The following is a 17,713-nucleotide window of genomic DNA, read 5'->3' as shown; positions in this document are numbered from 1 at the left end:
CTTGTCCATCACATCATTCTCCTAATGATGTGATCCTGTTATCAATGACATCCAATGTCCATAGTCAGGAAACCATGACTATCTGTTGATCAACGAGCTAGTCAACTAGAGGCTCACTAGGGACATGTTGTGGTCTATGTATTCACACATGTATTACGATTTCCGGATAACACAATTATAGCATGAACAATAGACAATTATCATGAACAAGGAAATATAATAATAACCATTTTATTATTGCCTCTAGGGAATATTTCCAACAAAAGTTTCATCCTGATAAGCTCAAACCCAAATCAAAGAAATATGTCTTCATAGGATACCCCAAGGAGACTGTTGGGTACACCTTCTATCACAGATCCGAAGGCAAGACATTCGTTGCTAAGAATGGATCCTTTCTAGAGAAGGAATTTCTCTTGGAAGAAGTGAGTGGGAGGAAAGTATAACTTGATGAGGTAACTGTACCTGCTCCCTTATTGGAAAGTAGTTCATCACAGAAATCTGTTCCTGTGACTCCTACACCAATTAGTGAGGAAGCTAATGATGATGATCATGTAACTTCAGACCAAGTTACTACCGAACCTCGTAGGTAAACCAGAGTGAGATCCACACCAGAGTGGTACGGTAATCCTGTTCTGGAGGTCATGTTACTTGACCATGACGAACCTACGAACTAGGAGGAAGCGATGATGAGCCCAGATTCCGCGAAATGGCTTGAGGCCATGAAATCTGAGGTGGGATGCATATATGAGAACAAAGTATGGACTTTGGTTGACTTGCCCGATGATCGGCAAGCCATAGAAAATAAATGGATCTTCAAGAGGAAGACGGACGCTGATAGTAGTGTTACTATCTACAAAGCCAGAATTGTCGCAAAAGGTTTTCGACAAGTTTAAGGTGTTGACTACGATGAGAGTTTCTCACTCGTATCTATGCTTAAGTCTGTCCGAATCATGTTAGCAATTGCCGCATTTTATGAAATCTGGCAAATGGATAAACAAAATTGCATTCCTTAATGGATTTATTAAAGAAGAGTTGTATATGATGCAACCAGAAGGTTTTGTCAATCCTAAAGGTACTAACAAAATATGCAAGCTCCAACGATCCATCTATGGACTGGTGCAAGCATCTCGGAGTTGGAATATACGCTTTGATAAGTTGATCAAAGCATATAGTTTTATACAGACTTGCGGTGAAGCCTGTATTTACAAGAAAGTGAGTGGGAGCACTACAACATTTCTGATAAGTATATGTGAGTGACATATTGTTGATCGGAAATAATGTAGAATTATTATGCAAAGCATAAAGGAGTGTTTGAAAGGAGTTTTTCAAAGAAAGACCTCGGTGAAGCTGCTTACATATTGAGCATCAAGATCTATAGAAATAGATCAAGACGCTTGATAAGTTTTTTCAATGAGTACATACCTTGACAAGATTTTGAAGTAGTTCAAAATGGAACAGTCAAAGAAAGAGTTCTTGCCTGTGTTACAAGGTGTGAAATTGAGTAAGACTCAAAACCCGACCACGACAGAAGATAGAAAGAGAATAAAAGTCATTCCCTATGCCTCAGCCATAGGTTCTATAAAGTATGCCATGCTATGTACCAGATCTATTGTATACCCTACACTGATTTTTGCAAGGGAGTGCAATAGTGATCTAGGAGTAGATCACTGGACAACGGTGAAAATTATCCTTAGTGGAATAAGGATATGTTTCTCGATTATGGAGGTGACAAAAGGTTCCTCATAAAGGGTTACGTCGATGCAAATTTTGCCACTGATCCAGATGACTCTAAGTCTCAATCTGGAGACATATTGAAAGTGGGAGTAATTACCTAGAGTAGCTCCGTACAGAGCATTGTTGACATAGGAATTTGCAAAATACATACGGATCTGAATGTGACAGACCCGTTGACTAAAATTATCTCACAAGCAAAACATGATCACACCTTAGTACTCTTTGGGTGTTAATCACATAGCGATGTGAACTATATTATTGACTCTAGTAAACCCTTTGGGTGTTGGTCACATGACGATGTGAACTATGGGTGTTAATCACATGGTGATGTGAACTATTGGTATTAAATCACATGGTGATGTGAACTAGATTATTGACTCTAGTGCAAGTGGGAGAATGAAGGAAATATGCCCTACAGGCAATAATAAAGTTATTATTTATTTCCTTATATCATGATAAATGTTTATTATTAATGCTAGAATTGTATTAACCGGAAACATGATACATGTGTGAATACATAGACAAACAGAGTGTCACTAGTATGCCTCTACTTGACTAGCTGGTTAATCAAACATGGTTATGTTTCCTAACCATGGACAAAGAGATGTTATTTGATTAACGGGATCACATCATTAGGAGAATGATGTGATTGACTTGACCCATTCCGTTAGCTTAGCACTCGATCGTTTAGTATGTTGCTATTGCTTTCTTCATGACTTATACATGTTCCTATGACTATGAGATTATGCAACTCCCGTTTACCGGAGGAACACTTTGTGTGCTACCAAACGTCACAACGTAACTGGGTGATTATAAAGGTGCTCTACAGGTGTCTTCGAAGGTACTTGTTGGGTTGGCGTATTTCAAGATTAGGATTTGTCACTCCGATTGTCGGAGAGGTATCTCTGGGCCCACTCGGTAATGCACATCACTTAAGCCTTGCAAGCATTGCAACTAATGAGTTAGTTGCGGCATGATGTATTACAGAACGAGTAAAGAGACTTACCGGTAACGAGATTGAACTAGGTATTGAGATACCGACGATCGAATCTCGGGCAAGTAACATACCGATGACAAAGGGAACAACGTATGTTGTTATGCGGTTTGACCGATAAAGATCTTCGTAGAATATGTGGGAGCCAATATGAGCATCCAGGTTCCGCTATTGGTTATTGACCGGAGACGTGTCTCGGTCATGTCTACATTGTTCTCGAACCCGTAGGGTCCGCACGCTTAAAGTTTCGATGACGGTTATATTCTGAGTTTATGTGTTTTGATGTACCGAAGGTAGTTCGGAGTCCCGGATGAGATCGGGGACATGACGAGGAGTCTCGAAATGGTCGAGACGTAAAGATCGATATATTGGACGACTATATTCAGACATCGGAAAGGTTCCGAGTGATTCGGGTATTTTTTGGAGTACCGGAGAGTTACGGGAATTCGTATTGGGCCTTAATGGGCCATACGGGAAAGGAGAGAAAGGCCCCAAAGGGTGGCCGCACCCCTCCCCATGGACTAGTCCGAATTGGACTAGGGAGGGGGGCACCCCCTTCCCTTCTCCTACTCCAACAAGGAAAGGAGGAGTCCTACTCCCGATGGGAGTAGGACTCCCCCCTTGGCGCGCCCTCCTCCTAGGCTGGCCGCCTCCCCCCTTGCTCCTTTATATACGGGGGCAGGGGGGCACCCTAAAGACACAACAATTGATCTATTGATCTCTTAGCCGTGTGCGGTGCCCTCCTCCACCATAATCCACCTCGATAATATCATAGCGGTGCTTAGGAGAAGCTCTGCGTCGGTAGAACATCATCATCGTCACCACGCCGTCGTGCTGACGAAACTCTCCCTCAAAGCTCGGCTGGATCGGAGTTCGAGGGACGTCATCGAGCTGAACGTGTGCTGAACTCGGAGGTGTCGTGCGTTCGGTACTTGATCGGTCGGATCGTGAAGACGTACGACTACATCAACCGCGTTGTGCTAACGCTTCCGCTTTCGGTCTACGAGGGTACATGGACAACACTCTCCCCTCTCGTTGCTATGCATCACCATGATCCTGTGTGTGCGTAGGAAATTTTTGAAATTACTACGTTCCCCAACACAAAGTTGCAGGAGCTCTGTCCTTGACCGTTGGGTCTTGGATCTCAGATCCAACGGCTTGTGGGAGCTCGTATCACGGGAGCACCTAAGCTTCCGTATCACCTGATACTCACTACCCTTAGGTATGGTGCCAGCCGTCGATATTGAGTCTTGGTGGTGCAAATAAACGAGGTGACTCATTTCCTTGAGTACCGGTGAACTAGGTGAGAGGCCAAAGATGCGAGAACGCAGAGATGAAACCACAATGAAAAAAAACTACGATGTTCTTATTTCTGGACCTGCCTGTTGCTTGTGTGCATCTTGTTAGAGCATCTCCAACCGACACGCGCAGGCGCGGCGCGTTAAAAGTTTTTTACAATGCCGAAATTGCGCTTTTGCGCGTCGAACTAGTCAATTGCTTCACCAGGCACCCAAAAATTTTAGCGCGCGAGAGTGCCGCTTCAGCAGGCGCTGTAAAATAGAGCGCACACGCACAACACAAACAACATTTTGCATTCAATGTGAAACAAAGAAGATCAAACACACACAAAATAAATCGACAAAAAATAGTTCAATTATTATTACAACTCAAACAAATAATTAAAGTTCAATACAACAAATAGTTCATGACCAATACAACAAATATAACATCATCCATTTTATCGGCCATTTCATGCCCACCACTCCTCGACTAGATCCTTCTGAAGTTCATCATGCATTTCGGCACGTCGAATGGCATGGTAGGAGACAACAAAGCGGGCCACCCTCTCAACCCTCGTACAGGACGTCCCAACAACTCATACGAGAATAGTCCAAATCTTGCCCACGCTCGTTCTCGATGATCATGTTATGCATGATCACACAAGCGTTCATGATGTACCAAAGCATATTTGATCCCAAAATCTAGCCGGTCCTCTCACAATAGCAAATTGGGCCTGCAAAATCCCAAAAGCTCTCTCCACATATTTCCTAGCCGCCGCCTGAGCATTGTGGTAATCAACAATTTTCTTACCTTACGGTTTTTTCAACGGCTTCACAAATGTTTGCCACCTTGGGTAGATGCCATCCACAAGATAATAGCCATAGTTGTATGTACGACTATTTGCTACAAACTGCACCGGTGGCAGTTCACCATTTGCAATACTATTCATGAGTGGTGACCGTTGAACAACATTAATGTGGTTCAAAGATCCTGCCATTCCGAAAAAAGCATGCCAAATCCAAGTCTCCTGATCAGCCACTGCTTCAAGGATTATAGTAGAACCTTTTTTCTGCTTGTGGAATTGTCCATGCCATGCCTTAGAACAGTTCTTCCAACTCCAATGCATACAATCTATTGAGCCAAGCATACCTGGGAACCCGCGAGCTTTATTCATCTCCAAAAGTCTTGAGGCGTCTTCAGCATTGGGAGCTCTCAAATATTCCGGATCAAACACTTGCACGACTCCAACCGCGAAGCGCTTGACACACATGATGGCTTGGCTCTCACCCATGGCCAAGTGATCATCAGCTAGATCCACCAGAATTCCGTATGTCAACATACGCAAAGCGGCGGTCACCTTTTGAAAGGTGCTATGCCCGAGTTCTCCGACGACATTCCTCCTTTGCTGAAAAACCCGATCATGGCTCGCCAGTTTCTCTGCAATGTGTTTGAACAACTTGATGCTGATCCTAAAACGGCGCCGAAAGTAGGACTCGGGGTATATGGGAATCTGCGCGAAATAGTTCATCATCAATCTGTTGTCAGCATCGATCCTTTCCCTCCACAATTTCTGACGACCAAAAACCGAACCACCGTGCTTCGGCTTTTTGTTGATGTGCATAGCTAGGACCATTGCAAGGTCGTCCTCCTCTTGAAGATGAATCATGGGATGAACTCATCTATAAATTTGAATTCAAACTAATATTTAATACTACAAACAACATGCTCCAAATTCATCTACAAAAATGAAGTTCAGTACCAATATACACCTTGCAAGCGTTTTGTCAAACACCTTGTGGGCGTCGAGCTGCAAACCCCCGCCGGGCGCTGTTCGTCGGTGGAATGGGGCGCTTGAGGGGCGGCCGCGACGGAGGAGGCACCGACGGCCACCGGGGAAGAGGGGGAAGCAGCGCGCGTGGTGGGGAACGGCGGGGGAAGCGCCGACGGGTCGCCGGAGAGGATGGAGAAGTCGCGCGCGCGAGTGGATATTTTAGATCCGGCGGTTGGTGGACATTCGCGCGGGCGAGTCGCTGTATAGTGCGCGGTAGCGGACGCCCGAAAAAACCAGCAAGCGAGGCCGCTCTGTTCGGCGCACGGAGTAGTTTTTAGCGTGCGCGCGATTTTTGCACGTCTGCCTGGAGCTGCTGATTCGGTCGCGCGCATGCTAAAAAGTCGTTTATTCGGGCGCGCGGCTTATTTAGCACCTCTGTTGGAGATGCTCTTATGTAGAGGTCGGACATTTGCTAAGTGTGATCCTATGAGACTATCCGCTCATACATTGATTGGGTGAAAATGTCTTTCATCAAAAAACATGAAAATAGAAGGTCGTATAAGAAGACACTGCACCTTTCCAAAAAAATAATAAATGGCTTGAGGCCTAGCAGGAAAAAAGGCAGGGAAAAGAAAGGTACTACTAGTACATAGTAGGATTGAACCACGGTTGATCGTCTGAGACTCCGATTCAACTACGTTTGGCCCGTGTTTTAGGAAAAAAAAAGTACGTTCGGCCCAAATCCTCCTCCTCCATATCCATTGGATCCATGGCCGACCGAGCGGTAGAGATACGAGGTGCACGCAGCTGGCATGTTTCGTCCGCCGTTTGGCGCCGTGGGGAGGACCCTGGCGCGCCGGTGGTTATGCAGCTCGCCGTTGAGGCCAAGGCTTCGATACCTACACGTACGCCTCGCCTCTCGCTTACTTTCCCTCTCTCTCAGCGTTTGTGCGATTAAACTTAACGTGTTCTGGTGATCGAATTTCAGTCTCAGAGGAATTCTTGGGATACTGCTGGCCGTCGCTTTAGCAGGTACTGGTAAATCTTATTCTTATGAGTTATGACATTGCGAGGTCACTTGTAGATTTATTATAGTCCATAAATCAGGTAAACATGCATCATGTTTCCTCAGCAAAGACTAGATCATAGTATTGCAGTTTGGAGGTGTGCTATAGCTGCTCAGCCAGTTGCTTAATTAGTACTGCAATGAATCCCCTACAGCACTACATATATATGATGGATTGACGGTAGGGTTCACGATTGTGGCATGACAGACGCGATTTTGGAAGCAGATGCACATATATTAGTATTGTTGACGTAAGTCATTGGTCGTGAATTCGGTGTGAGAAATGTGTAACAGCTCCCGGGTGCCCCTACACCCTCATGAACATTAAATTCATAAAAAGTTGAAAAAAAAATCTGAAACTTTGAGGGATCAAAGATTTGATGTTCATGCAAAGTTTCAGCAACAAATAACCTTTTCATTAAGGTTGAGTTGAGGGGGCAGCCCGTGCGCTATTGGGCCCCGAGGCGAATCCCCTCGAACCCTGCCATTTATTTTGCTAGAAATTGTCCTCGATGCTGATATGCATATTTATGAACAATTTTGCCGTGATCTCATTACCTCGGAGGCTAACGATGCAGTAGATAACCTGTCAACTCTATATGAATATACACAGAGCTTTTGTCTGGTTTCCTGGGTAAAAAATGACTGAGTTGGCTGATACTGAGATTTGAGAATGCTTAGAAAGTTTCCTTAGGTCCTGCTTTGCAGGATTGTGATTACATAGTATGTTCCATCATTTTTCAGGGACCGCAGAACGTATGTGATGGTAATGCCTGCATGTTGCGTTGGTCTTGGACTTTGGTACATGAAGAAAATTGAAGAGCGTGCAGCTGAGAAGTCTGCCCGCCCGTCAAAGATCGACTGGGTCGAAGCTGGTGTTGTCTCTCCGGTCGTGAGGAACCAAAAAGGTTGCGGTAAGTGTCTTGAGGTTGTATATTCTACGCTGCTAGCGTGTGTTTAAATTTCTTCCATAGTAGATCGCGGTTTATTTCCAGCTACACGTGCTAGTGCAATTTAACAATATATATAGACATGGCAGTTGGCATAGCCAGCGTGCATTTACATTTAGCACATGATCCCTTTACACCAATGCTCACCACAACCTTAACTCTTGTAGGCTGCTGTTGGGCCATGGCTGCTGTAGCCTCGGTCGAAGCAGTACACAATCTGAAGACCTCACAGTCAATCTCCCTATCAGTTCAAGAGCTCATTGACTGCAACTTCAACATACTGAACAGAGGCTGCCAGCATGGTACCTCTCTTCTTGCTCTCTGGTATATACAAAAAGATGGACTCTCGAGCGAATCCTCCTACCCATACATGGCTCGGATGAGTATGTCGGGTTGCAAGAAGCGCAAAAAGCCAGCAGCAAGGATATCAGGCTTTCGCCTTGTCTACTGGACCGAGGATGCACTGGAGAAAGCAGTAGCGAAGCAGCCCGTGATTGTCAGATTACAGGGCACAACTGATTTGCTGAATTACAAAGGAGGCATCATGGACTATGAAACCTTGCCAGAAGAAACTAAAAGGCACGCGGTCTTGATTGTGGGTTATGGCACGGATCCCGACGGTGTTAAGTATTGGCGCTTTAAAAACTCATGGGGAGAGGGTTGGGGCGAGGGTGGGTTTGGGAGGATACGCAGACATGTTGCCGACAAGAGAGGTGTCTTGGGTATATTTATGAAGCCAGGGCTGTATCCGGTGCTTAATATCTGACATATCTTGGTCGGGCCTTTTTTTATATGAAATTTATGTGTCCACTGTGCCTGTTCTGTTTAAGATCTTATATATCCTTCCTTGTATCTCTCATGGTGAAATTGTATTTCAGTGCTTGGCACATGATCTTTTGTTGTGAACTTGTGATAGTGTATGTGATAGAGATGATTTTATATCAAATCGTTCATGAATCTCTTGCTAGTCAAGTTTAGTTGTATCCATTGAGGACTTGCATCGTCAGATTAATCAACATTGCTATCTAATCATTGTTGATCTTTTGCTAGCTGGTGAAATTGATGCTTCATCCTTGTTGTGTAAGTAAGTACGCATGCTGCTTGAGTGGCTAGCATAGATTTTATCGGGGACTGCCTGTGTGATCAGGAGACATGTGCCCTACCCATGAACAATAGTTATAAAATTTATGGATATGTATATAATTTCTAGATCCATAATATCAAATAATCGATGTACTTTTATCCATGTGTTGTATTTTTTTTGTAGCCCATAAATTTAAGATTGCCCCGCAATTTTTTTTAAGATGGAGACATATAAAGTATTGTTGTAAGGTTTTGTACTCGGGCTCCAAGGATCCCGGAATCTACTTTGTATTTGCACTTTAAATATGAGTTTCATATGTACGAGTCTCTCTGTCTTGGACAATGCGAAAAGTGAAGTGGTCACCAGTGGAGATATAGATGGAGTGTGGGTGGTTTGTTCCCAGATTTGCGGATGGGTATGCGCGAGCAACAAGAGGGCGGCGCCATACACACATTTCCCCTTCAAGTTCCCCATGTCGCCCTTCCTCCTCCTCCCCTTCCAATGTTGCCATTGCACCTAGGTCGGTGATGTCTCCCCTCGCCGCTCAGCAGCTGAGCACGCATGTACAATAATCTCTACCTTAGATTAGCCAATGTGACATATACCTTGAACTTGTGTTGCAATATTTGGGATGGAGTAGACATGGTTTTGGACAAGGAATATGAACAGCTGGCGAGTGAGTTTGCATGACAACTTTGAGAGTTCCTGACAATATTCCTTGGCAAATGAAGGTAACAGTCTAATTGTACAAATGTTTTTTCACCATGAGAATCAAGCAACAAGACTGTAAAGATAAGATCCCAACTAGATAAGGATAACATCTGCAACAATTCCTTGACTATCAATGAGGATAACTTCAACAGATTCCAACAAGCAAGCAATCGATCATCATCACTCAACACATATAGTTTCAAAACCTTAGTTAATGGTTATCATTCATCAACATCGAGTCTTGTTAGGTACAAAATAAGGGCTTACACATTGGCGCAAAGACTACAACAACTATCGATCAATCGCCACCCTGTTAACACAGAGTGAGTAATTTGCTTAGATACTCGTAAGGGAGTTGGGCTAACCAAAGAGTTGTTGGAAATATGCCCTAGAGGCAATAATGAATTAGTTATTATTATATTTCCTTGTTCATGATAAACGTTTATTATCCATGCTAGAATTGTATTGATAGGAAACTCAGATACATGTGTGGATACATAGACAACACCATGTCCCTAGTAAGCCTCTAGTTGACTAGCTCGTTGATCAATAGATGGTTACGGTTTCCTGACCATGGACATTGGATGTCGTTGATAACGGGATCACATCATTAGGAGAATGATGTGATGGACAAGACCCAATCCTAAGCCTAGCACAAGATCGTGTAGTTTGTTTGCTCAGAGCTTTTCTAATGTCAAGTATCATTTCCTTGGACCATGAGATTGTGCAACTCCCGGATACCGTAGGAATGCTTTGGGTGTACCAAACGTCACAACGTAACTGGGTGGCTATAAAGGTGCACTACAGGTATCTCCGAAAGTGTCTGTTGGGTTGGCACGAATCGAGACTGGGATTTGTCACTCCGTGTAAACGGAGAGGTATCTCTGGGCCCACTCGGTAGGACATCATCATAATGTGCACAGTGTGACCAAGGAGTTGATCACGGGATGATGTGAGTTACGGAACGAGTAAAGAGACTTGCCGGTAACGAGATTGAACAAGGTATCGGGATACCGACGATCGAATCTCGGGCAAGTAACATACCGATAGACAAAGGGAATTGTATACGGGATTGATTGAATCCCCGACATCGTGGTTCATCCGATGAGATCATCGTGGAACATGTGGGAGCCAACATGGGTATCCAGATCCCGCTGTTGGTTATTGACCGGAGAACGTCTTGGTCATGTCTGCATGGTTCCCGAACCCGTAGGGTCTACACGCTTAAGGTTCGATGACGCTAGGGTTATAGGGAAAGTATGTACGTGGTTACCGAATGTTGTTCGGAGTCCCGGATGAGATCCCGGACGTCACGAGGAGTTCCGGAATGGTCCAGAGGTAAAGATTTATATATGGGAAGTCCTGTTTTGGTCACCGGAAAAGTTTTGGGTGAAATCGGTAATGTACCGGGACCACCGGGAGGGTCCCGGGGGTCCACCAAGTGGGGCCACCAGCCCCAGAAGGCTGCGTGGGCCAAGTGTGGGAGGGGACCAGCCCCAGGTGGGCTGGTGCACCCCTCCACCAAGGCCCAAGGCGCATGGGAGAGTGGGAGGGGGCAAACCCTAGGTCCAGATGGGCCTTAGGGCCCATCTAGTGGGGCGCCCCCCCTCTACTCCCCTTGGCCGCCCCCCCTTGATGGGATCTAGGGCTGGCCGCCTCCTCTTGGGGGTGGAAACCCTAAGGGGGGCGCAGCCCCCTCCCCCCTATATATAGTTGAGGTTTGGGCTGCCCAAGACACATGAGAACGTCTCCTTTTTGGCGCAGCCCTACCCCTCTTCCTCCTCCTCCTCTCCCGCGGTGCTTGGCGAAGCCCTGCGGGATTGCCACGCTCCTCCACCACCACCATGCCGTCGTGTTGCTGCTGGATGGAGTCTTCCCCAACCTCTCCCTCTCTCCTTGCTGGATCAAGGCGTGGGAGACGTCACTGGGCTGCACGTGTGTTGAAGGCGGAGGCACCGTTCTTCGGTGCTTAGATCGGAATCAACTGCGATCTGAATCGCTACGAGTACGACTCCCTCATCCGCGTTCTTGCAACGCTTCTGCATCGCGATCTACAATGGTATGTAGATGCACTCTCCTTCCCTCTCGTTGCTAGTAAACTCCATAGATTGATCTTGGTGATGCGTAGAAAATTTTGAATTTCTGCTACGTTACCCAACAGTGGCATCATGAGCTAGGTCTATGCGTAGTTTCTATGCACGAGTAGAACACAAAGTAGTTGTGGGCGTAGATGTTGCCAATTCTTCTTGCCGCTACTAGTCTTATCTTGTTTCGGCGGCATTGTGGGATGAAGCGGCCCGGACCGACCTTACACGTACGCTTACGTGAGACAGGTTCCACCGACTGACATGCACTAGTTGCATAAGGTGGCTAGCGGGTGTCTGTCTCTCCCACTTTAGTCGGAACGGATTCGATGAAAAGGGTCCTTATGAAGGGTAAATAGAAATTGGCATATCACGTTGTGGTTTTACGTAGGTAAGAAACGTTCTTGCTAGAAACCTATACAAGCCACGTAAAAACTTGCAACAACAATTAGAGGATGTCTAACTTGTTTTTGCAGCATGTGCTATGTGATGTGATATGGCCAGAAGATGTGATGAATGATATATGTGATGTATGAGATTGATCATATTCTTGTAATAGGAATCACGACTTGCATGTCGATGAGTATGACAACCGGCAGGAGCCATAGGAGTTGTCTTTATTTTTTGTATGACCTGCGTGTCATTGAATAACGCCATGTAAATTACTTTACTTTATTGCTAAGCGCGTTAGCCATAGAAGTAGAAGTAATCGTTGGCGTGACAACTTCATGAAGACACAATGACGGAGATCATGATGATGGAGATCATGGTGTCATGCCGGTGACAAAGATGATCATGGTGCCCCGAAGATGGAGATCAAAGGAGCAAAATGATATTGGCCATATCATGTCACTATTTGATTGCATGTGATGTTTATCATGTTTACATCTTATTTGCTTAGAACGACGGTAGCATAAATAAGATGATCCCTCACTAAAAATTTCAAGAGACGTGTTCCCCCTAACTTTGCACCGTTGCGAAGGTTCGTTGTTTCGAAGCACCACGTGATGATCGGGTGTGATAGATTCTAACGTTCGAATACAACGGGTGTTGACGAGCCTAGCATGTACAGACATGGCCTCAGAACACATGTGAAACACTTAGGTTGACTTGACGAGCCTAGCATGTACAGACATGGCCTCGGAACACAAGAGACCGAAAGGTCGAACATGAGTCGTATAGCAGATACGATCAACATGGAGATGTTCACCGATGATGACTAGTCCGTCTCACGTGATGATCGGACACGGCCTAGTTTGACTCGGATCATGTATCACTTAGATGACTAGAGGGATGTCTATCTGAGTGGGAGTTCATTAATCAGATGAATTAAATTATCATGAACATAGTCAAAAGGTCTTTGCAAATTATGTCATACGCTTTAGTTCTACTGTTTAAGATATGTTCCTAGAGAAAATTTAGTTGAAAGTTGGTAGTAGCAATTATGCGGACTGGGTCCGTAAACTGAGGATTGTCCTCATTGCTGCACAGAAGGCTTATGTCCTTAACGCACCGCTCGGTGTGCTGAACCTCAGCGTCGTCTATAGATGTTACGAAACATCTGACATACATGTTTTGATGACTACGTGATAGTTCAGTGCGTAATGCTAACGGTTTAGAATTGTGGCACCAAAGACGTTTTGAAACGTCGCAGAACATATAAGATGTTCCGAAGACTGAAATTGGGATTTCAGACTAGTGCTCACGTCAAGAGGTATGAGACCTCTGACAAGTTTCTTAAGCCTGCAGACTAAGGGAGAAAAGCTCAATCGTTGAGCATGTGCTCAGATTGTCTGAGTGCCACAATCGCTTGAATCGAGTGGGAGTTAATCTTCCAGATGAGATAGTGATGGTTCTCCATAATCACTGCCACCAAGCTATTAGAGCTTCGTGATGAACTATAACATATCAGGGATAGTTATGATGATCCTTGAGCTATTCGCGATGTTTGACACCGCGAAAGTAGAAATCAAGAAGAAGCATCAATTGTTGATGGTTAGTAAAACCACTAGTTTCTAGAAGGGCAAGGGCAAAAGGGATACTTCGTGAAACAGCAAATCGTTTTCTGCTCTAGTGAAGAATCCCAAGGTTGAAACCAAACCCGAGACTAAGTGCTTCTGTAATAAGAGGAACGGTCACTGAAGCAGTACTACCCTAGATATTTGGTAGATGAGAAGGCAGGCAAGGTCGACAGAAGTATATTAGATATACATTATATGAATGTGTACTTTACTAGTACTCCTAGCAGCACCAGGGTATTAGATACCGGTTCGGTTGCTAAGTATTAGTAACTCGAAATAAAAGCTGCGGAATAAACGGAGACTAGCTAAAGGTGAGATGACGATATGTGTTGGAAGTGTTTCCAAGGTTGATGTGATCAAGCATCGCATGCTCCCTCTACCATCGAGATTGGTGTTAAACCTAAATAATTGTTATTTGGTGTTTGCGTTGAGCATAAACATGATTGGATTATGTTTATCGCAATACGGTTATTCATTTAAGGAGAATAATGGTTACTCTATTTATTTGAATAATACCTTCAATGGTCTTGCACCTAAAATGAATCTCGATCGTAGTGATACACATGTTCGTGCCAAAAGATATAAAATAGTAATGATAGTTCCACATACTTGTGGCACTGCCATTTGAGTCATATTGGTATAGAACGCATGAAGAAGCTCCATGTAGATGGATCTTTGGACTCACTCGTTTTTGAAAAGATTGAGACATGCGAACCATGTCTATTGGTATATATGCATGAAGAAACTCCATGCAGATGGATCGTTTGGACTCACTTGATTTTGAATCACTTGAGACATGCAAATCATACCACATGGACAAGATGACTGAAAGGCCTCGTTTTCAGTAAGATGGAACAAGAGAGCAACTTGTTGGAAGTAATACATTTTGATGTATGCAGTCCAATGAGTGCTGAGGCATGCAGTGGATATCGTTATGTTCTTACTTCACAGATGATTTGAGTAGATGCTGAGAATATTTACTTGATGAAACACAAGTCTGAATTATTGAAAGGTTCAAGTAATTTCAGAGTGAAGTTGAAGATCGTCGTGACAAGAGGATAAAATGTCTGTGATATGATCATAGAGATGAGTATCTGAGTTACGAGTTTGGCAGACAACTAAGACATTGTGGAAAGTGTTTCACAATTAATACCGCCTGGAACACCATAGTGTGATGGTGTGTCCGAACATCATAACTGCACCCTATTGGATATGGTGCATACCATGATGTCTCTTATCGAATTACCACTATCGTTTATGGGTTAAGCATTAGAGACAACCACATTCACTTTAAATAGGGCACCACGCAATTCCGTTGAGACGACACCGTTTAGAGAAACCTAAGTTGTCGTTTCTTAAAAGTTTGGGGCTGCGATGCTTATGTGAAAAAGTTTCAAGCTGATAAGCTCGAACCCAAAGCGGATAAATGCATCTTCATAGAAAACCCAAAACAGTTGGGTATACCTCCTATTTCAGATCTGGAAGCAAAAGTAATTGCTTCTAGAAACGGGTCATTTCTCGAGGAAAAGTTTCTCTCGAAAGAATTGAGTGGGAGGATGGTGGAGACTTGATAAGGTTATTGAACCGTCACTTCAACTAGTGTGTAGCAGGGCACAGGAAGTTGTTCCTGTGGCACCTACACCAATTGAAGTGGAAGCTTATGATAGTGATCATGAAACTTCGGATCAAGTCACTACCAAACCTCGTAGGACGACGAGGATGCGTACTACTTCAGAGTAATGCGTAATCCTGTCTTGGAAGTCATGTTGTTGGACAATGATGAACCTACGAGCTATGGAGAAGCGATGGTGGGCCCATATTCCGACGAATGGCTTGAAGCCATGAAATCCGAGATAAATGGATCTTTAAGAAGAAGACGGACATGGACGGTAATGTTACCGTCTATGAAGCTCGACTTGTGGCAAAGAGTATTTTCACAAGTTCAAGGAGTTGACTACGATGAGATTTTCTCATCCATAGCGATGCTTAAGTCCGTCGGAATCATGTTAGCATTAGCTGCATTTATGAAATCTGGCAGATGGATGTCAAAACAAGTTTCCTTACCAGTTTTCGTAAGGAAAGGTTGTATGTGATACAATCAGAAAGGTTTTGTCGATCCTAAGGATGCTAAAAGGTATGCTAGCTCCAGCGATCCTTCCATGGACTAGAGCAAGCATCTCGGAGTCAGAATATACGCTTTGATGAGATGATCAAAGATTTTGGGATTATACAAAGTTTATGAGAAACTTGTATTTACAATAAAGTGAGTGGGAGCGCTACAACATTTCTGATAAGTATATGTGAATGACATATTGTTGATCCGAAATGATGCAGAATTTCTGGAAAGCATAAAGGGTTGTTTGAAAGGTGTTTTTTTTCAAAGGAAGACCTGGATAAAAGCTGCTTACATATTGGGCATCAAGATCTATAGAGATAGATCAAGACGCCCGATGATACTTTCAAAGAACGCACACCTTGACATGATTTTGAAAGAGTTCAAAATAGATCAGCAAAGAAGGAGTTCTTGGCTGTGTTACAAGGTGTGAGTATTGAGTAAGACTCAAGACCTGACCACAGCAGAAGATAGAGAAAGGACGAAGGTCGTCCCCTATGCTTTAGACGTAGGCTCTATAGTATGCTATGCTGTGTACCGCACATGTAGTGTGCCTTGCCATGAGTTGGTCGAGAGGGTACAATAGTGATTCGGGAATGGATCACATGACAGCGGTCGAACTTATCCTTAGTACCTAGTGGACTAAGGAATTTTCTCGATTATGGAGGTGAAAAGGAGTTCGTCGTAAAGGGTTACGTCGATACGAACTTTGACACTAATCCGGATGACTCTGGGTAGTAAACCGGATTCGTATAGTACAGCAATTACTTGAAATGGCTCCAACTAGCGCGTGGTAGCATCCACAAAGATGACATAGATATTCGTAAAGCACACACGAATCTGAAAGGTTCAGACCCGTTGACTAATAACCTCTCTCACAAGCATAACATGATCAAACCAGAACTCATTGAGTGTTAATCACATAGAGATGTGAACTAGATTGTTGACTCTAGTAAACTCTTGGGTGTTGGTCACATGGTGATGTGACCTGTCAGTGTTAATCACATGGTGATGTGAACTAGATTATTGACTCTAGTGCAAGTGGGAGACTGTTGGAAATATGCCCTAGAGGCAATAATGAATTGGTTATTATTATATTTCCTTGTTCATGATAAACGTTTATTATCCATGCTAGAATTGTATTGATAGGAAACTCAGATACATGTGTGGATACATAGACAACACCATGTCCCTAGTAAGCCTCTAGTTGACTAGCTCGTTGATCAATAGATGGTTACGGTTTCCTGACCATGGACATTGGATGTCGTTGATAACGGGATCACATCATTAGGAGAATGATGTGATGGACAAGACCCAATCCTAAGCCTAGCACAAGATCGTGTAGTTTGTTTGCTCAGAGCTTTTCTAATGTCAAGTATCATTTCCTTGGACCATGAGATTGTGCAACTCCCGGATACCGTAGGAATGCTTTGGGTGTACCAAACGTCACAACGTAACTGGGTGGCTATAAAGGTGCACTACAGGTATCTCCGAAAGTGTCTGTTGGGTTGGCACGAATCGAGACTGGGATTTGTCACTCCGTGTAAACGGAGAGGTATCTCTGGGCCCACTCGGTAGGACATCATCATAATGTGCACAGTGTGACCAAGGAGTTGATCACGGGATGATGTGAGTTACGGAACGAGTAAAGAGACTTGCCGGTAACGAGATTGAACAAGGTATCGGGATACCGACGATCGAATCTCGGGCAAGTAACATACCGATAGACAAAGGGAATTGTATACGGGATTGATTGAATCCCCGACATCGTGGTTCATCCGATGAGATCATCGTGGAACATGTGGGAGCCAACATGGGTATCCAGATCCCGCTGTTGGTTATTGACCGGAGAACGACTTGGTCATGTCTGCATGGTTCCCGAACCCGTAGGGTCTACACGCTTA

General features: G+C 44.2%; 1 protein-coding gene across 1 annotated transcript; it reads left to right on the top strand.

The window, feature by feature from the left end:
• Positions 1 to 6,551: 6,551 nt before the first annotated feature.
• Positions 6,552 to 8,591, top strand: LOC123100665 (senescence-specific cysteine protease SAG39-like). The gene is made up of 4 exons (XM_044522554.1): positions 6,552 to 6,685; positions 6,769 to 6,812; positions 7,591 to 7,760; positions 7,964 to 8,591. The coding sequence occupies exons 1-4, from the start codon at positions 6,593 to 6,595 to the stop codon at positions 8,560 to 8,562; spliced, it is 906 nt and encodes a 301-aa protein (XP_044378489.1). The 5' UTR covers positions 6,552 to 6,592; the 3' UTR covers positions 8,563 to 8,591.
• The last annotated feature ends 9,122 nt before the right edge of the window (positions 8,592 to 17,713 follow it).

The sequence above is a fragment of the Triticum aestivum genome, chromosome 4D (genome assembly GCF_018294505.1).
Source record: "Triticum aestivum cultivar Chinese Spring chromosome 4D, IWGSC CS RefSeq v2.1, whole genome shotgun sequence".
Taxonomy (NCBI): Eukaryota; Viridiplantae; Streptophyta; class Magnoliopsida; order Poales; family Poaceae; genus Triticum; species Triticum aestivum.
The sequence above is the reverse complement of the archived record's forward strand: the minus strand, read 5'-3'. Positions and strand labels throughout refer to the sequence as shown.